Here is a 21,315-nt window from a genome sequence, read left to right as displayed (position 1 = left end):
ATATGGACTATTGTTTCTTGAAATAAACTTATGTGCTATAACTAAAAGAGTAAGTGAAGGGAATTTGATTCATTATTTTAATTCATTTACTGAAGTTCAATGTTCCACGACCTTACATGGGACCGTCACACCATGGGACAATTGTCACGTTTGGTTCGAAATTGTAAGAAAACATTGCCTAAGAATACTCATGATACAATTAAAACAAAATCTAAGCTATTTGTGTTTGCCACCATGGACAAAACAATGGGTCGTCATGTCAACTACCCATATGTGTTGTAAGTATCCCTATTAATCACTCATTGCAGTATTAAAAGTGTTGACGATAATAAGTATGAACACACTTATTAACCATTACTATATATCCAATTAATTATATGTATAATTATACGTGTTAATATATACAGTATCTAAATCATCTGCCGACCGTTAATTAATACTCTCTTAATGATTTCATGAACCAATAACAGGTCTGTTACAACTGGTTTGTAATTGCAATAATAATAAATGTATATCTAGTTTATAAATCAACTATAAAGTATGAAAATACAATTATCAAACACCTTTTAATGGATCTTCTTAATCATTAATACATCATTTATAAGAGTGTTTATGAATTGATAAAATGCCATTTATGAATAGCTTACTAATATGTATACATTTAGGCACAATGCTCTCTAAATGATTAATAAACTATTAATCCATCATAAATACTTTATTTGTACAGTGTTTTTGTTTTTAAAGCTGTTGAATGCAGACTTCTGGGGCCAAAGCTGTCTGTATAAGTACACCTTGGACAAATGTTCTGGTGGTATTGTGACCATTTCCAGAAATCATATGAAACTTCACTGAATGATACTAGACACCTTGAAAATGGATATTATATTACCCATTTGTTGATAAGTACAACTTTAACTTCTCTAGAAACTCTAAAGTACAACAGCTGCCACAGCTATAAAAAATATTTTTCTCGAAGTGTGTTTAAAGAGTAGGTCTATACTTTTGCTTAATTTTTGTGTGGAAGTACAGGTAGACCTAGGCCGAAGCGTAGAAACACACAACCAAATATTGAATTGCAGATAGAAAGGCCATGAAAAGAGACGACATGATTCCTTGATCTCCATGTCAGAGAGATATGTTTGTTCCACATAGCATATTTCTGTTTGAATGTGTGTGTACAGTATGTGGGTGTGCGCATGTGTGTATGTATCCAGGCACTTCTCACCCAGTAATGTATAAAATATCTATTTCTCTTTCACTTAGAAACACACACGCACACACACACACACTTAGAATTTGGACTCATTGGTCATATATTGCACAACTCCGCCCATCCCACAAGCCGCATGACAAACCTGTGTGTCAAGATTATAACTTTTCAGAGTTAAGATCAGAGAGGACACATTTGCTGAGAACCAAGAGTTGGGCTACAAGACATTGCAGACTACCAGGAATGGGTCTTCCAGCCGGGCTGTTAGAGTTCTTGGGGCCAGTAGGGTGGGGGGCAGCAGTGCTGGTAGGGGTGGTTATATTCATTCAAGTGGTTAAAAAGAACAGGGAGGAGAAACGTTCTATTTCTCCAGGAACTCACAAGTGTTTTGGTGACGAGAGAACACGGTTGAAGGAGGAAAAGTCGAATGAAGCTTCTGGAAGAACTGGAAACTCTAGGAAGAAGAGAGTAGAACCGTGCCGTCATGACGAACATGAGGATGACGTAATAAAAGGTTACGGCCTTGGACATGTTCACAAATATAAAGAGTAAGTCCTTCATTTGGGTCCATTTTTGTGTGGAGTTACAGGTAGACCAAGGCCTAATCTCATCAACCCAGAATCAATTACTGTGTGAGCGGAATACTTCAGCCATCTACTCGATGTGTGTCAGTCTAAGTTACATAATAAAAATATCCCCATCAAAATCTGTCAGTTTAAAGTGAAGATAACAGATATTTTGGCGTGGGCTGCTTCTCAACCCACAGCATCCTCCTATGTCAGCGTCCCACATCTGTAGTGGAAGGTGGCCGAACTACAGACCATGAGACATCCCAAAACTCGGTCTTCTCACGAAAACGTCTGTAGCGTCCAGAAGGTTTGGCCTACAAACTTATGGAAAGTGGAGAATTAACACGATGGTGTTCTCTGTTTGTCTCTTTGACCCACACAAGTGTCCCAGTACTCGTCTGAAGTTAACCAATACAAACAATGGAAGTCTGATGGTAACCCATACAAGCTAATGGAAGTAGAGATGTAGTTTTGTGCCCCAAAAAAGAAGGTGTTAAATATGTGTAAAAACAAAAATAGAAATCACTACTGTCATTTATCTGCATGTCCAACCCTTATACTTAGCCTCACAGTGAAGTGTTTCAGCAGTTTATTTTCAGGACAACCAGGGCTACAAGTAAATTACAAAAACAGTAGCATTCATGAGTTTTATTGATGGATGTCAATAAGAAAAATAAGGTCCGCCAAACAAGAACCTGATTAAAAGCAATTTATAAGAATGCAGTAAGTATAGAAATTGTTTACTCATTGGGAAATTAATATTTAACTAGTCAGTGACAACTGTGTGGAGTTTGGAGTTTGTAACAGCAACTATGTGAACTTATTAGAGTATTATAGACACTACTGATTTCCTTTGATCTTCCATGTAGAATAACTCTTTACCTTCGACCTACTATTGTGTAGCTTGTGAGCGTCATAGAGCAAAACAGATTACAAGTACATGTTTGTGAGAGTCTCAATAGTTTCTAGCTCAAACCATTCGAACTCGACCAACGTTTTTGTGAACCCCTTCGGGATCCACCCTTGTCTCACAAACATTGCTAACGTTAATCACACAGACTAATGGTTACTATCAATGGACGCAGAAGAAATAGATGAACAACAAACATATCATGTTTAAAAGGGGTTAGAAGCCCCAAGTGCCGGTGTCATGATTAAAGTCTACTTTGATAGCTGAATATAATAGGCCTTCTTATGGATAGGCCTAGGACATAATGTTCATGACAGCATGTATATAATTCCAACTGCATTGACAAACGAATAATCTTGTCCACCAGCTGGCTCTCTGTCGAACCATATGGTTTCACAGGGCCTCAGAATGGAAGTTGAATAGATGTCTATGGCAGAAGCGGATGAAACAACCTCTGGTTTTAATTGAATGATCTCTCAGTCCATCCTCTAGCCTAATCCTTAGAACCTCTCCCCTACATTTTGGACTTCAGACGCCAGCACCACGAGGGATTTAAAGTGAGCTTAGAAAATCGGAAAGTACGCATCTTAGAAATAGTTTTCAATTGGGCTTCTCAAAAATAATACGGTCAATGTGATTTAACAGACATTTTCCTCGCCGATTTTGTTCTATTTTTTAAGTCCCATCTACTGTCACAGGCTCGCTCTCCATTCCCGTCTCCATTTAGAGCCACGCCTCATAATCGTGTGATTCACTCAGAATTTTAATTGATTAGCATTTCACTCAGTAAATCCACACCCCCAGAATTCCAAATAGTTCCACACTGTTACCAGGCTCTACGCGCCAGCAATTCGAGACTGGTGACGAGGTTAAACAAATGATGTAAACCTGACCTACTAATTCTTCTTCTCTCCTCATAAGTGACAAAAAATTTCGACCATCTTGGTGTGATAAGGAGAATGAAGGCATTACAGAGGCAGACCATATTCCACCTAAAGATTCTCTGAAGAAGGCCCTAAACAATGTACGACTGGATCGTCTCCTACAAGTGAATCCAAGGCTTCATGAGATGATCATGAGCCTTGTTAATGACCCAACTGGACAGAAACTGTTAACCATGAGGGTTCTTTACCAGGATCACAGAGATGCTCTGACCACTGGTAGCAGCAAAGAATCTAAAATATGCAGGTGAATGCCTTAGAAATGCTCAAGGCTTTCCCCCGATATGTGTACTAGTTCCCTCCCCTTAAAGATTGTAAATAGTTATTCATCCTTGAGCGCAGGGTTGGGGTCAATTCAGGAAGCATCATTTGAATTGAATTTCTATTGCAGGAAGTATAATTTAATTCAAAGCAATTCAAGCCAAATCAACTGAGACATGAAACAAATGTTTTATCCAAAGGATATGCCACTTATTAATGCAATAAATACACATACCATTCCAAATATTCGTTTTATTATATGAGATGTTAGATTGTTCCCTTCCATACTGTCGTGTTTTATGTAATGCATTCTTGCCAAAAATGATCTGATGTTAAAAAATATTGAGGGATTTATTAATTATTATAGACAACCCACAATATGATCTTAGAATATTTGCAGGCCACTGTAATTATTTAAAATTGTTTTAGGAGAATGCATTTTTTAAATTAAATGTATGCTACATGGTGTTGGTAACCATACATGACAGCCTGGTCTCATAGTCTAGACGTAACATAGTGAATGTAAATCCGGGACACAATTTAGTATGACATGTTACGTTTGGTATGGTTACATAAGACAGATGGTAACTTAAGGCAAAAAACGAAAGTAGGGTGGTTGGTTGGGGTGGATGGGTGGGTGTTTCGTATTTTAGCTAAAAAGCAACTTTTCAACTTACTACTTTTTAGCTACTTTGCAACTACTTAGAATATTAGCTAACCCTTCCCCTAACCCTAACCTTAACCCTTTTAACTAACTCTTCCCTAACCCGAACCTTAACCATTTTAGCTAACCCGTTCCCCTAACCCTTTAATCTAACTCCTTAACCCTAACCTTCATTTCTAATCCTAACCCCTAGCCTAGCTAACATTAGCTAGCTAGCTAATGTTAGCCACCTACCTAGAATTATTGTTAATTTTGTAACATATTGTGCGTTTTGCAAATTTGTAATATATTATGAATTGTAATTCATACCATATCATACGAAATGGGTGATGGACATCCACAATTTAAGTCATACCATGCGAAACGTAACCTATCATATTAAATGGATATGTACAGAATAATACAATATACTCTGAGACCAGGTTGTACATGATGTCAAAATAAACATTTCTATGGTGATAGAATAAATAATCCATTTGAATTTCATTGAATTTCATGGAATTAAATTATACTTTAAATCTAATTCAAAATGAATTCAGATTCTGCTTCCTAATTCAAGAGTTAAATTAAAATGAAAGAGCAATTCTCAATTCAGAATTGACCCCAACCCTGCTTGAGTGGGACTGAACAAGTATAAACTTAATTGGAAATTGGGGAAAAAAAACAGAAACAACCTCTTACCCTTACAATGACAGACTTTTCTGGTTACAAATGATAAAATAACAAAATTCCTGAAAGTAACTGTTTTTTTAAGCGTTTCCATTGAGGATTTTGAATGGCATATTATTTGTCTTTACAATCCTATTATACCTATCCCATATATTCATAAAACCACAAATTCCACGGGGGTAAGTGTAAGAGGTTGTTTCTGGACATTGTCTGTGCAGCTCCCCTGCTCTGTGTGTTATCTTTAATGCTTACCCCTCCTGTTCACAGGTGGATTTTGACACAAACAATGCTAAGCGGAAAAGATGATTGTGCAGTAAAAATGCTGGAGCAAGCTTTTATCATGGGTCATCCTATAGCTTCCCAGATGCTCAGACATGATGCTGGTAAAAATATGTATATACATACAGTATATACACTACCGGTCAAAAGCTTTAGAAAACCTACTCCTTCAAGGGTTTTTCTTTCTTTTTACTATGTTCTATATTGTAGAATAATAGTGAAGACATCAACACTATGAAATAACACATATGGGATCATGTAGTAACCAAAAAAGTGTTAAACAATATTTTTCTTCAAATAGCCACCCTTTGCCTTGATGACAGCTTTGCACACTCTTGGCATTCTCTCAACCAGCTTCATGAGGTAGTCACCTGGAATGAATTTAAATTAACAGGTGTGCCTTGTTAAAACATTATTTGTTGAATTTCTTTCCTTCTTAATGCGTTTGAGCCAATCAGTTGGGCTGTGACAAGGTAGGGGTGGAATACAGAAAGATAGTCCTATTTGGCAAAAGACCAAGTCCAAATGATGGCAAGAACAGCTCAAATAAGCAAAGAAAAACGACAGTCCATTATTACTTTAAGACATGAAGGTCAGTCAATAAGGAACAATTCAAGAACTTTGAAAGTTTCTTCAAGTGCAGTCGCAAAAACCATCAAACACTATGATGAAATTGGCTCTCGTGAGGACCGCCACAGAAATGGAAGACCCAGTTCCCTCTGCTGCAGAGGATAATTTCATTAGAGTTACCTGCCTCAGACGTTGCAGCCCAAATAAATGAATCACAGAGTTCAAGTAACCAACATATCTGAATATCAACTCTTCAGAGGAGACTGTGTGAATCAGGCCTTCATGGTTGAACTGCTGCAAATAAACCACTACTAAAAGACACCAGTAAGAAAAGGAGACTTGCTTGGGCCAAGAAACACGAGCAATGGACATTAGAGCGTCCAAATTGGAGATGTTTGGTTCCAACCGCTGTGTCTTTGTGAGACACGGTGTGGGGGAACGGATGATCTCTGCATGTGTATTTCCCACCAGAGCATTCCGCAGCGATACACCATCCCATCTGGTGTGGGCTTAGTGGGACCATCCTTTGTTTTTCAACAGGACAATGACCCAACACACCTCTAGACTGTGTAAGAGCTATTTTACCAAGAAGGAGAATAATGAAGTGCTGCGTCAGATGACCTGGCCTCAAACAAATTGAGATGGTTTGGGATGAGTTGGACCACAGAGTGAAAGAAAAGCAGCCAACAAGTCCTCAGCATATATGGGAACTCCTTCAAGACTGTTGGAAAAGCATTCCAGGTGAAGCTGGTTGAGAGAATGCCAACAGTGTGCAAAGCTGTCATCAAGACAAAGGGTGGCTACTTTGAATAATCTCAAATCTAAAATACATTTTGATTTGTTTAACACTTTTTTGGTTACTATATGATTCCATATGTGTTATTTCATAGTTTTGATGTCTTCACTATTATTCTACAATGTAGAAAATAGTACAAATAAAGAAAAACCTTCAATGAGTAGGTGTTGTAAAACTTTGGACCGGCAGTGTATATTTTCCCCTCATCATATGGATATTTAGTGTTAAACATAAATCTTACAAAGGTATCCAGTATTTGTTTTTCCATCAATGTTTTAGATTGTTTTATGAACTTGTAGTAGCCTAGGCACCCGATAGCGCACCCGATAGCGCTAGATCTGCACTATCATTTAGCATAGCTGCGGGAAGATGTTTGAAGGCTCAGTGCACTACTTTTGTGAGATTATTTGTTTTGTGTGTAATTTTTGTTTTATTATGATTTTTCAGTGGGTGCACAGCACCCTCAGAACCTCTATGTCCTGCTGCCATGTCATTTAGGCTTGATGTGCATTCCCAGGTAATGCATTCATGTCCCCCATGGACCAGCTCATACATAAAGCATCCTCCATTCAGGCTGTAAAGGCATAATTGTCCTCACTTTAGTGGCGAGAAGGTGGGCGGGGGGTGGAAACAGGGAAAAAAATGCATACTTTCTTTATGAAACACCATTTCCACCACCATGTTTGTATTTTCTGATCATTTAGGATGTTGGACTCCTTTAATTGGCTGAACGCTGTGTGCAGCATCCTAAATTGTCTGAAAATATGAAAATGGTGGTGGAAAAAGGTGTTTCATAAAGACAGTATGCATATTGTCCCTGTTATTTTCTGCCTTCTCACCATTAAAGCTAGTTAACAAGGTAAACTATGCATTTGCAGCCTGAATGGAGGAGGCTTATATACGAGCCGTCTACGGGAGACATGAGTGTATTACCGGATATGCACATCAAGCCTAGCTTGATGATTGATAGTGCAGATCTAGCGCCCGTGCACTATTGGCTGCCTAGGCAAAATATGTAGTTGAGAAGGACTAGTGTTTGAATCACTAACATTAATTCTCTCAACATGTAAAAATCCCTTGTGAATGTGAAAATCTGCACTCTTATTGTAGGATTTGTTGACGCCGCACTACGTACCGAGGGTAAAGTTGACATGTCTGATGAAGGCACAAGGAGCTACTACAGATATGGCTACACTGACCTGGTCGATGAATATCTCTACAAGGGGATAATCAACGATGGTCAAGCAAAAGACCTCAAAATATGGGTGAAAAGAGAGATGCACCTTGACCGGGATACTGCAGAGTATAAGGAGATCCTTGAAGACATTAATGATTTCTATGACTGTTTTCATATGTTGTAGGCTTACTCTTACAGCAGTATCCAAGGGGAAAGAATCAAAAGTATACCTTCCATCACTTATCGATCATATTTTGGAGTAGCCTACAATTTCATGAATTTCACGTTGATAATCTCATTTTATAATTATAATGTTTTGCTTTACAACATTATTGGTTGATCCACAGATGTTGCAATCTCTATTGCACTCCACACTGCCCTTTCCCACCTGGACGAAAGGAACATCTATGTGAGAATGCTGTTCATTGACTACAGCTCAGCGTTCAACACCATAGTACCCTCAAAGCTCATCACCAACTAAACACCTCCCTCTGCAACTGGATCCTGGACTTCCTGACAGGCCACCCCCAGGTGGTGAGGTAAGGTAGCAACACATCTGCCACGCTGATCCTCAACACTGGAGCTCCCCAGGGGTGCATGCTCAGTCCCCTCCTGTACTCCCTGTTCACCCACGACTGCATGGCCAGGCACGACTCCAACACCATCATTAAGTTAGCTGACGACACAACAGTGGTAGGCCTGATCACCGACAACGACGAGACAGCCTATAGGGAGGAGGTCAGAGATCTGGCCGAGTGGTGCCAGAATAACAACCTATCCCTCAACGTAACCAAGACTAAGGAGATGATTCTTTACTACAGGAAAAGGAACACCGAGCACGTCCCCATTCTCATCGACAGGGCTGTAGTGGAGCAGGTTGAGAGCTTCAAATTCCTTGGTGTCCACATCAACAATAAACTCGATTAGTCCAAACACAGAGGGTAGTGGGTACGGCCCAGTACATCACTGGGGCAAAACTGACTGCCATTCAGGACCTCTACACCAGGCGGTGTAAGTGGAAGGCCCTAGAAATTGTCACAGACCCCAGCCACCCCTGTCATAGACTGTTCTCTCTACTACTGCATGGCAAGCGGTACCGGAGTGCAAAGTTTAGGACAAAAAGGCTTCTCAACAGTTTTTACCCCCAAGCCATAAGACTTGTGAACAGGTAACCAAATAGTTACCCGGACTATTTGCATTGTGTTCCCCCCCCAACCCCTCTTTTACGCTGCTGCTACTCTCTGTTTATCTTATATGCATAGTCACTTTAACTATACATTAATGTGCATACTACCTAAATGGCCCGACCAACCAGTGCTCCCGCACATTGGCTAACCGGGCTATCTGCATTGTGTCCCACCACCCGCCAACCCCTCTTTTTACGCTTCTGCTACTCTCTGTTCATCATATATGCATAGTCACTTTAACGATACCTTCATGTACATACTATCTCAACAATCCTGACTAACAGGTGTCTGTCTGTATATAGCCTTGCTACTCTTTTTTCAAATGTATTTTTACTGTTGTTTTATTTCTTTACTTACCTACACACACACACACACACACACACACACACACACACACACACACACACACACACACACACACACACACACACACACACACATACCTTTTTTCCCCCGCACCATTGGTTAGAGCCTGTAAGTAAGCATTTCACTGTAAGGTCTAAACTTTGATGTGATTATGTGCAGCAGTGTGCTAGTGGAGCCAATCTGCTTACGGTAAATAGTCTCTTGAAGCTTATCACTGTTTAAAGTCTCTTTCTAATCTACATTTATCTGGAGGTCTTCATATTGACCACATTGGTAAATGTATAGACTTCCTGCAAAATGTATACATTTCCAGATTCTCCACTTTTACACAAATGGAAGGCCGTGCAGCAATTGTTAAATTAATACTACTAATAATAATATGTAATAGGCCAACAATATATTGTTTTTCTTAATTGGATCTGTGTTGAAACGTAGGCCTATCTATCCCAGAACAGCAATAATGAAATGCTCAAGTATACTGAACAAAAATATAAACGCAAAATGCAACAATTGCAAAGATTTTACTGAGTTACAGTTCATATGAGGAAATCAGTCAATTTAAATGCATTCATTAGGCCCTAAACTATGAATTTCACATGACTGGGAATACAGATTTGTATCTGTTGGTCAAACTCTCCCTCAATGTGAGCAAGACAAAGGAGATGATTCTGGACTACAGGAAAAGGAGGGCCGAACACGCCACCATTCACATCGAAGGGGCTGTAGTGGAGCAGGTCGAGAGTTTCAAGTTCCTTGGTGTCCACATCACCAACAAACTAACATGGTCCAAACACATCAACACAGTCCTGAAGAGGGCACAACAAAACCTTTCCCCCTCAGGAAACTGAAAAGATTTGTCATGGGTCCCAGATCCTCAAAAAGTTATACAGCTACACCATCGAGAGCGGTTCTATCACATCCTGGTATGGCAACTGCTCGGCCTCCGACCATAAGGCGCTACAGGGGGTAGTGCGTACGCCCAGTACATCACTGGGACAAAGCTTCCTGCCATCCAAGACCTATATGCTAGACAGTGTCTGAGGAAGGCCCAAAAAATTGTCAAAGACTCCAGTCACCCAAGTCATAGACTGTTCTCTCTGCTACCGCACGGCAAGCGGTTCCGGAGCTCCAAGTCTAGGTCCAAAAGGCTCCTTAATTAACAGCTTCCATCCCCAAGCCATAAGACTGCTGAACAATTAATCAAATGGTCACCTGGACTGTTTACATTGACTTCCCCCTTTTGTTTTTACACTGCTGCTACTGTTTGTTATCTATGCATAGTCACTTTACCCCTACCTGTACCCCCGCACATTGACTTGGTACCGGTACCCCCTGTATATAGCCTCGTTATTGTTATTTTATTGTTACTTTTATTACATTTTTTCCGTTAGTTTATATAGCAAATATTTTCTTAACTCTATTTCTTGAACTGCATTGTTGGTTAAGGGCTTGTAAGTTAGCATTTCACGGTAAGATCTACACCTGTTGTATTCGGCGCATGTGACAAATAACATTTGATTTGATTTGATGGTAAAGAAATGAACATGAAATTCTCTGGCAAAGCTCTGGTGGACATTCCTGCAGTCAGCATGGCAATTGCACGCTCCCTCAAAACTTTAACATTTGTGGCATTGTGTTGTATGACAAAAAATGTACTTTTAGAGTGGCCTTTTATTGTTCACAGCACAAGGTGCACCTGTGTAATGATGTTTAATCAAAGTAATGATGTTTAATCAGCTTCTACATATGTCACACCTGTCAGGTGGATGGATTATCTTGGCAAAGGAGAAATGCTCACTAATAGGGTTGTAAAAAAACATGTGCTCAACATTTGGGAGAAATAACCTTGTGCGTGTGGAACACTTCTGGGATCTTTTATTTCAGCTCATGAAACATGGGACCAACACTTTACATGTTGCGTTCACATTATTGTTCAGTGTACATTTACAGAACTTCTGATCATTTTCTTGCCTTAGTACCCGTTCATGGACTATTAACACATTGTTTTCATCAGAAGAGAAATGTGTGAAATTTCCCGGCAATCAGTAAATACTACTGGGCAAAATTCTAAATCATCCCATCAGTGTCATACTATGTACAATATATGGGAAGATCTAGACAATGGGGACTGTCTAATTGTTATGATTTTTTTTTTTTGCAGTATTGCGGACATGCAGAGACGCAAACAATTAAGTTGGGTTCCTTTTCATCTCCCACATTGTGACCTTTCCAGTATAGAGGTTTGGTTTGGTGTGGATTTAGACTTATATGTTCACATCAGTTGTGTTTCTCCATTGTATTCACTTTTCCATGTTCTATTGTGAATTGTGTTTCTGTGCAGCTATGGAACGTTTTTTTTAAACTATCAGCGAACCAACTTTTGAATTGAATACATGGAATTGGATTGTGATGATACCGATGAATGAGTCCTGCACACAATGTGCTTATTTTTTTTCAATGTTTTTACCAGGAATTATATTTGATTTCCTGTGTATGAAATTGTTTGGTGAAATAGTATTTGCCCATCATTCCACAGCTTTAGATAGTTGTGCTTCCAATTTTAATCATCAGGATTTAGTGACCAAAAAATAGAAATATAAATAAATGTGTTGATCTACTGGGATTTTTAAAATACTTTTAACTTCCTGTTTTGTCTGCTTGGACTCGAGAGATAAGTATGGTTGTGTTAATGTTCTTGCAGGCAGTCATGTTCTTTTGATGAATTTACTTATGTTTTGAGAAGGCAACTTCACCTTGAAAACCTTTGCAAAAGCCCACAAAGTTCTGTTTCTTGTGGATTCTTGTTATGAAAATCGACAAAAAATGCTTGTACCGGATTGAGATAGACTGTAATAAACTATGAACTGTGGTACTCTAGTAATCTAAACATTTCAATAACTAAGTGGATGGAAAAAGCTTTCTGACCGCGACTGGACAGAATACAGTGGTCAGGAGGACAGGCAGGCTAGCTCTCACCAGCTCTGCATACTGTAACAATCCCAAACCTTCCACCTTCCATGAAGAGTGCAGTTACAAGTTTTCACCTGTTGATGGTGCTGCCCACTGTGATAATATTCTTCCCTTGTAGATCGAGATCCATGCTTTCTTTGTAACCTACAGTAGGTTAAGCGTTTGGCTGATGGAAGATTTGTACATGAGAGGATGTATTTTGGTGTTTATTGTAACCTCAATCAATCAAAGGCCATGTGACCACAATGTATCTGACATGGAGATGGTATTAGAGATGAGTCAAGCCACTAGCCACTTCAATACGCTTTTGTGTCATTATTTCTATGCTTTTGATTCGTATCATTATTTCTATGCTTCTGTTTTATCATGTTTGTCATTAATTCTACAAATCATCCGGCAACTAAAGAGGTTATGCAGCCCTTTTGTTAGAAAGATTCTCTGATGAAACCTCACCAACCCACCTCTCTATCCATCTATCACATACAGTAGCTACAACGTCACACCTCTCTATCCATCTATCACATACAGTAGCTACAACGTCACACCTCTCTATCCATCTATCACATACAGTAGCTACAACGTCACACCTTTCTATCCATCTATCACATACAGTAGCTACAACGTCACACCTCTCTATCCATCTATAACATACAGTAGCTACAACGTCACACCTCTCTATCCATCTATCACATACAGTAGCTACAACGTCACACCTCTCTATCCATCTATCACATACAGTAGCTACAACGTCACACCTCTCTATCCATCTATCACATACAGTAGCTACAACGTCACACCTCTCTATCCATCTATCACATACAGTAGCTACAACGTCACACCACTCTATCCATCTATCACATACAGTAGCTACAACGTCACACCACTCTATCCATCTATCACATACAGTAGCTACAACGTCACACCACTCTATCCATCTATCACATACAGTAGCTACAACGTCACACCACTCTATCCATCTATCACATACAGTAGCTACAACGTCACACCTCTCTATCCATCTATCACATACAGTAGCTACAACGTCACACCTCTCTATCCATCTATCACATACAGTAGCTACAACGTCACACCACTCTATCCATCTATCACATACAGTAGCTACAACGTCACACCTCTCTATCCATCTATCACATACAGTAGCTACAATGTCACACCAGCATTGTAGAGTAGTACAGTGCAGTATAGTACCAACAACAGCATGGTAGAGTAGTACAGTATAGTACCAACACCAGCATGGTAGAGTAGTACAGTACAGTATAGTACCAACACCAGCATGGTAGAGTAGTACAGTACAGTATAGTACCAACACCAGCATGGTAGAGTAGTACAGTACAGTATAGTACCAACACCAGCATGGTAGAGTAGTACAGTACAGTGCAGTACCAACACCAGCATGGTAGAGTAGTACAGTACAGTAGAGTACCAACACCAGCATGGTAGAGTAGTACAGTACAGTATAGTACCAACAACAGCATGGTAGAGTAGTACAGTACAGTATAGTACCAACACCAGCATGGTAGAGTAGTACAGTATAGTACCAACACCAGCATGGTAGAGTAGTACAGTATAGTACCAACACCAGCATTGTAGAGTAGTACAGTACAGTATAGTACCAACACCAGCATGGTAGAGTAGTACAGTATAGTACCAACACCAGCATGGTAGAGTAGTACAGTATAGTACCAACACCAGCATGGTAGAGTAGTACAGTACAGTATAGTACCAACACCAGCATGGTAGAGTAGTACAGTATAGTACCAACACCAGCATGGTAGAGTAGTACAGTACAGTATAGTACCAACACCAGCATGGTAGAGTAGTACAGTACAGTATAGTACCAACAACAGCATGGTAGAGTAGTACAGTATAGTACCAACACCAGCATGGTAGAGTAGTACAGTACAGTATAGTACCAACACCAGCATGGTACAGTAGTACAGTATAGTACCAACACCAGCATGGTAGAGTAGTACAGTACAGTATAGTACCAACAACAGCATGGTAGAGTAGTACAGTACAGTAGAGTACCAACACCAGCATGGTAGAGTAGTACAGTACAGTATAGTACCAACACCAGCATGGTAGAGTAGTACAGTATAGTACCAACACCAGCATGGTAGAGTAGTACAGTACAGTGCAGTACCAACACCAGCATGGTAGAGTAGTACAGTATAGTACCAACAACAGCATGGTAGAGTAGTACAGTACAGTATAGTACCAACAACAGCATGGTAGAGTAGTACAGTACAGTATAGTACCAACAACAGCATGGTAGAGTAGTACAGTACAGTATAGTACCAACACCAGCATGGTAGAGTAGTACAGTACAGTATAGTACCAACACCAGCATCGTAGAGTAGTACAGTACAGTGCAGTACCAACACCAGCATGGTAGAGTAGTACAGTATAGTACAAACACCAGCATGGTAGAGTAGTACAGTATAGTACAGTGCAGTACCAACACCAGCATGGTAGAGTAGTACAGTATAGTACCAACACCAGCATGGTAGAGTAGTACAGTGCAGTACCAACACCAGCATGGTAGAGTAGTACAGTACAGTACCAACACCAGCATGGTAGAGTAGTACAGTACAGTATAGTACCAACACCAGCATGGTACAGTAGTACAGTATAGTACCAACACCAGCATGGTAGAGTAGTACAGTATAGTACAGTACCAACACCAGCATGGTAGAGTAGTACAGTATAGTATCAACACCAGCATGGTAGAGTAGTACAGTATAGTACAGTACCAACACCAGCATGGTAGAGTAGTACAGTATAGTACCAACACCAGCATGGTAGAGTAGTACAGTATAGTACAGTACCAACAACAGCATGGTAGAGTAGTACAGTACAGTATAGTACCAACACCAGCATGGTAGAGTAGTACAGTATAGTACCAACACCAGCATGGTAGAGTAGTACAGTATAGTACAGTACCAACAACAGCATGGTAGAGTAGTACAGTACAGTATAGAACCAACACCAGCATGGTAGAGTAGTACAGTATAGTACAGTACCAACAACAGCATGGTAGAGTAGTACAGTACAGTATAGTACCAACACCAGCATGGTAGAGTAGTACAGTATAGTACAGTACCAACAACAGCATGGTAGAGTAGTACAGTACAGTATAGTACCAACACCAGCATGGTAGAGTAGTACAGTATAGTACCAACACCAGCATGGTAGAGTAGTACAGTACAGTGCAGTACCAACACCAGCATGGTACAGTAGTACAGTATAGTACCAACACCAGCATGGTAGAGTAGTACAGTATAGTACAGTACCAACAACAGCATGGTAGAGTAGTACAGTATAGTACCAACACCAGCATGGTAGAGTAGTACAGTATAGTACCAACACCAGCATGGTAGAGTAGTACAGTATAGTACCAACACCAGCATGGTAGAGTAGTACAGTATAGTATAGTACCAACACCAGCATGGTAGAGTAGTACAGTATAGTACAATACCAACACCAGCATGGTAGAGTAGTACAGTATAGTACAGTACCAACAACAGCATGGTAGAGTAGTACAGTACAGTATAGTACCAACACCAGCATGGTAGATTAGTACAGTATAGTACCAACACCAGCATGGTAGAGTAGTACAGTATAGTACAGTACCAACAACAGCATGGTAGAGTAGTACAGTACAGTATAGTACCAACACCAGCATGGTAGAGTAGTACAGTATAGTACCAACACCAGCATGGTAGAGTAGTACAGTATAGTACCAACACCAGCATGGTAGAGTAGTACAGTACAGTATAGTACCAACACCAGCATGGTAGAGTAGTACAGTATAGTACCAACACCAGCATGGTAGAGTAGTACAGTATAGTACAGTACCAACAACAGCATGGTAGAGTAGTACAGTACAGTATAGTACCAACACCAGCATGGTAGAGTAGTACAGTATAGTACCAACACCAGCATGGTAGAGTAGTACAGTATAGTACCAACACCAGCATGGTAGAGTAGTACAGTACAGTATAGTACCAACACCAGCATGGTAGAGTAGTACAGTATAGTACCAACACCAGCATGGTAGAGTAGTACAGTATAGTACAGTACCAACAACAGCATGGTAGAGTAGTACAGTACAGTATAGTACCAACACCAGCATGGTAGAGTAGTACAGTATAGTACCAACACCAGCATGGTAGAGTAGTACAGTACAGTATAGTACCAACACCAGCATGGTAGAGTAGTACAGTATAGTACCAACAACAGCATGGTAGAGTAGTACAGTACAGTATAGTACCAACAACAGCATGGTAGAGTAGTACAGTACAGTATAGAACCAACACCAGCATGGTAGAGTAGTACAGTATAGTACCAACACCAGCATGGTAGAGTAGTACAGTATAGTACAATACCAACACCAGCATGGTAGAGTAGTACAGTACAGTGCAGTACCAACACCAGCATGGTACAGTAGTACAGTACAGTGCAGTACCAACACCAGCATGGTAGAGTAGTACAGTATAGTACAGTACCAACACCAGCATGGTAGAGTAGTACAGTACAGTGCAGTACCAACACCAGCATGGTACAGTAGTACAGTATAGTACAGTACCAACACCAGCATGGTAGAGTAGTACAGTACAGTGCAGTACCAACACCAGCATGGTACAGTAGTACAGTATAGTACAGTACCAACACCAGCATGGTAGAGTAGTACGGTATAGTACAATACCAACACCAGCATTGTAAAGTAGTACAGTATAGTACAATACAGCATAGTACCAACACTAGGATAGTAGAGTAGTACAGTATAGTATAGTACAGTACCAACACCAGCATGGTAGATTAGTACAGTACAGTACAGTACCAAACCCTAAACAACACTGCTGAGCAGATGTGTGTTAAACACCTACAGCCACTGCTCCAGAGGAATCCCAAACAAAGGAAGGATTGGGGGCACGTTCAAGGTCTCTCGTTCTTTATATTTCTGTGGAGCAGGTGTGGAGTAGCTCATTTCAAAGGACAGAGGATCAGAGAGGGAGAGTTCAAAGGTGGCAGTGTAAGGTATGGGATTAGGGGACGGAACACAAACATGCATTGTCCTAGTGCTTTTGAAGCAGGTTGTCAACTAATTCCTCAATATGACTGGTGTTGTTTGTTTGTCAACATTACAATAAATACCATTGGAATAATGTGTTGGTTTGATCTCTAAGATCTTTAGTCAAGAGAGAGTTGTGGTCAATCACAAATGGTCAAGTGAAATAAATCAACTTTGATTTGATTTGATAGCATATTGAGTTTCAGGCATGTCCTCTGGGGGTTCACATTCATTTATTGCAAATACTTGTTTATATATATACCCACACCATAAACTTTAACACCATAGGTACTACCAGTGGTGTACTTAAGTACAAATACTTTAAAGTACTACATAAGTCGTTTTTTTGTATTTTACTTTACTATTTATATTTTTGACAACTTGTACTTTTACTTCACTACATTCTTAATGAAAATGATTTACTTTGACTTTTTCCTTTACTCCCAAAAGTAGTCGTTACATTTTGAATGCTTAGCAAGACATTAAAATGGTTCAATTCACATACGTATTAAGAGAGCATCCCTGGTCATCCCTACTGCCTCTGATCTGGCAGACTCACTAAACACACACGCTTCATTTGTAAATTATGCCTGAGTGATGAAGTGTGTATCCTTGCTATCCTTGAATGAATAAAAAAAACTAGAAAAGGGTGCCATCTGGTTTGCTTTATATAAGGAATTTTAAATGATTTATACTTTTACTTTTGATACTAAAGTACATTTTAGAAATTACATTCACTTCTGAGTATATTTAAATCCGAAAACTTTTAGACTTTTACTCAAGTAGTATTTTACTGGGTGACTTTCACTTTTGCTTCAGTCATTTTCTATGAAGGTATCTTTACTTTTACTAGTATGACAATGGGACTTTTTCCACCAGTGGAGGGTAGTGTATTTGTGTACTTGTATCTCCAAGCCAAGTTCAGACATTTGTAGACATTGGGGAACCGAGTCTTGATATCATAATGGAGGAAACAGATGGGGCTCTGCTGAAACCGTGTCTAATCCCCTTACTGGTTAATTAATGACTAGTTCCTCTTCCTCTGATACAAGACCGATGACCGGCAGCGTTGACCTTGCCTGAGTCCCAAATGGCATCCTATTCCCTATATAGTACATCACTTTCGACCATCCAGGGCCCCTAGGGCTCTATTCAAAGATAGGGCTTTGGTCAAAAGTAGTGCACTAAATAGGGAAAAGGGTATAATTGTGAGGGTGTTGGTGAATGGTGAAAGGTAGAGTCAGGCGCGGGACACAGAGATGAGTATCGTCCGGAAAAAAAAGAAGAATATTCCAACATGAAAAACACAAAAATCCAAAGCACAAGAACACGAACCCACATGACAACAATAACGCACAAAACAGAGAGGGAAGCCAGAGGGTTAAATAAGGAACATAATTAATGTAATAGAAATCAAGTGTGTATAATGAAGACAAAACCAAACAAGTAGAAACCTTCAGATAGAATATGGTGGAACAGAGTGAGGCTCTAACTCTTGTTTTCTTCCCCTGACCTTTGGGGCTTTTCCTCTCCTGACCTTTGGGGCTTTTCTTCTCCTGACCTTTGGGGCTTTTCCTCCCCTGAGCTTTGGGGCTTTTCCTCCCCTGACCTTTGGGGCTTTTCCTCCCATGACCTTTGGGGCCCCATTCTGATAATAAAGGACAGGAAAGCCTTAATCAGATTAAAGCACTACTACCTCCCCCCAGCATCAAGTCTAAACACTCTTCAGATCACACACACACATATCCACTGACTCATTCATAGCACATCTTGATCTGATGATACCACAGCCACTTGTCGGTAGATGTTTTTCATAGAGGCACCTGTTTTTATTTGGAACCACACGGTAAAGAACCATTTCCTGTGGCAGTTGTACTGTACATACAGTATATAGGCCTTTATACAGCCTCATCAAGGTGAACACATACTCAAGGCATCCATCAGCAATTACACTGGTTTGGTGGTTTGCTTTGCACACCACAGAGGTCTTGGTCAGATGTCGAAGGCCCCTGCACGTACTGCACTGTGTATACAGAGAACAAAGCTTTTGTTTCCTGTCCTTAACACTAATACACAACCATCCTTTCATCATGGAATAATATCTACAAGATGTGTGTTACCACCACCACCTCACCATCTTACACATGGTGCTATAGGACGGCTGCCTGGTCCTACATAAGGAGGCTGCCATCCATGTGTTTCTCAGGGGCATGCCAGACCTGGTTTCAAATCCTCTTTGCTAACCTTTCAAATACTTGATCAAGCTCTTAATTGAGCTTGCCTGTTGCAATGGAACCAATAGAATAGTCCCAGAAGTCCAAACCCCACCAACCTGGCATTCCATACTGGCTAAAGCAATTGCTCAAAGTATTTGAAAAGGTTTCAAATAGTATTTGAACCCAGGTTCCGAGGGGCATACATAGCCTAGCCAAACATCTGTCTCTCTCCCAGTCCCTACGTGATGAATGAAAGCATAAACAGTGCTTTATAAATGGAATGGGAATGTGATTTTCTACTGAGGATCAAAGGGAACGTTCAGAACATCCGGGTCCCGTGACACTGCTCCAGGCTGGGCATTGTTCTAATTCCACTCTGTCAGGTGAACATGTGTTATAGACGGCGATTCAAGTGTAGAGGAGAACCTGGGAAATAATGAGGTTATTAGGTCTCTGCCTCTCAGATAGAGGTGAAGTGCAACGTAACCTGATGTGTAGTTTACAGACTGCATAAGATGAACGGTATCTATTGGCAGCATGTCTGTCACAACATACAGACTATAAACATTGCAACATTGTACAGTAAAGGCCTTTGGTGTGCTAGAACTTGTGAGAAACCGACATTGTAACAATATGATTTAAAGCTAACTCAGTCTTTCTCTTACTAGCCTCTCTTACTTAGTTCATTTTGGTCAGTTCATTTATAGTGAGAGGGTATGTTGTGGAATTGGACGACAAGTACAGTAAAATGTGAGGTACTCTACGTGAACTGCCAAGCAAGAGGGTCTCTATGTGGGTCTCTACTGAGAACATAAACAACGTGAAACATCTGAGAAATGATATAGGTCTTCAAATGGCCTAAGCTCCTTTATAGCAGACTTTATCACACCATCTACTGTACCAGGCGTAAAGCTGACATTCCTGTAACCTCCCTGCTCTAAGGGTCAGTTGGATGTTGGATGAATAGCAGGTGTTTGGAAAAACAACCTCTTATCTGGGCTGTCATCGTTGTCTTTGGAGATGGAACCGCCAGACAGAACCGGCTGGCTCTGAGAGCCTCAAAGTGAATATTACACTATACACCAACCAACCACGCTGCTGGTATTGTACTGGGTGTCTCTTGGATCAGGGACAAGTTTCCTTTTTGTAGAGGGACGGAGGGAGGACTGGGGGGGAAAGGGAGAGAGAGAGAGAAGGTTAATTATGTCTCTGATTGTTTACCTTTGTCTGCTTTTATCATCAAACATGATGGTACAGTAGACCAAAGCAACAGAATAAGAAAGGAAACGCATAGCAACACTATATGAAGAGAGGCTGTGTTAAGGTTATAATGTGTTTATGTTATTGAGGATGTGTTCAGGTTATAATGTGTTTATGGTGTTGAGGCTGTGTTCAGGTTATAATGTGTTTATGTTATTGAGGATGTGTTCAGGTT

At 40.2% G+C, this 21,315-nt stretch overlaps 1 protein-coding gene across 2 annotated transcripts; it reads left to right on the top strand.

Moving 5' to 3' along the window:
• The first annotated feature begins 1,280 nt into the window (after positions 1-1,280).
• Positions 1,281-10,111, top strand: LOC118938330 (uncharacterized). Of its 2 annotated transcripts, XM_036941561.2 has the most exons (5): positions 1,290-1,758; positions 3,611-3,877; positions 5,492-5,607; positions 7,980-8,270; positions 8,394-10,111. In XM_036941561.2, the coding sequence occupies exons 1-4, from the start codon at positions 1,454-1,456 to the stop codon at positions 8,228-8,230; spliced, it is 939 nt and encodes a 312-aa protein (XP_036797456.1). In that variant the 5' UTR covers positions 1,290-1,453; the 3' UTR covers positions 8,231-8,270; positions 8,394-10,111. The 2 variants fall into 2 exon arrangements, with proteins under 2 accessions (XP_036797455.1, XP_036797456.1); XM_036941560.2 differs by having other exon boundaries at positions 1,281-1,758; positions 7,980-10,111.
• Positions 10,112-21,315: the final 11,204 nt, after the last annotated feature.

This window comes from Oncorhynchus mykiss, chromosome 13 (assembly GCF_057628025.1).
Source record: "Oncorhynchus mykiss isolate SJ-2025 chromosome 13, ASM5762802v1, whole genome shotgun sequence".
In the NCBI taxonomy this organism is placed as follows: domain Eukaryota; kingdom Metazoa; phylum Chordata; class Actinopteri; order Salmoniformes; family Salmonidae; genus Oncorhynchus; species Oncorhynchus mykiss.
The sequence above is the reverse complement of the archived record's forward strand: the minus strand, read 5'-3'. Positions and strand labels throughout refer to the sequence as shown.

Excerpts from the sequence above, each read along its gene's own strand:
- LOC118938330 (XM_036941560.2), top strand. The coding sequence starts at position 1,454 with ATGGGTCTTCCAGCCGGGCTGTTAGAGTTCTTGGGGCCAGTAGGGTGG. Across the intron at positions 1,759-3,610 it reads CATGTTCACAAATATAAAGA|TGACAAAAAATTTCGACCAT; the intron begins GTAAGTCCTTCA and ends TCTCCTCATAAG. Across the intron at positions 3,878-5,491 it reads AAAGAATCTAAAATATGCAG|GTGGATTTTGACACAAACAA; the intron begins GTGAATGCCTTA and ends TCCTGTTCACAG.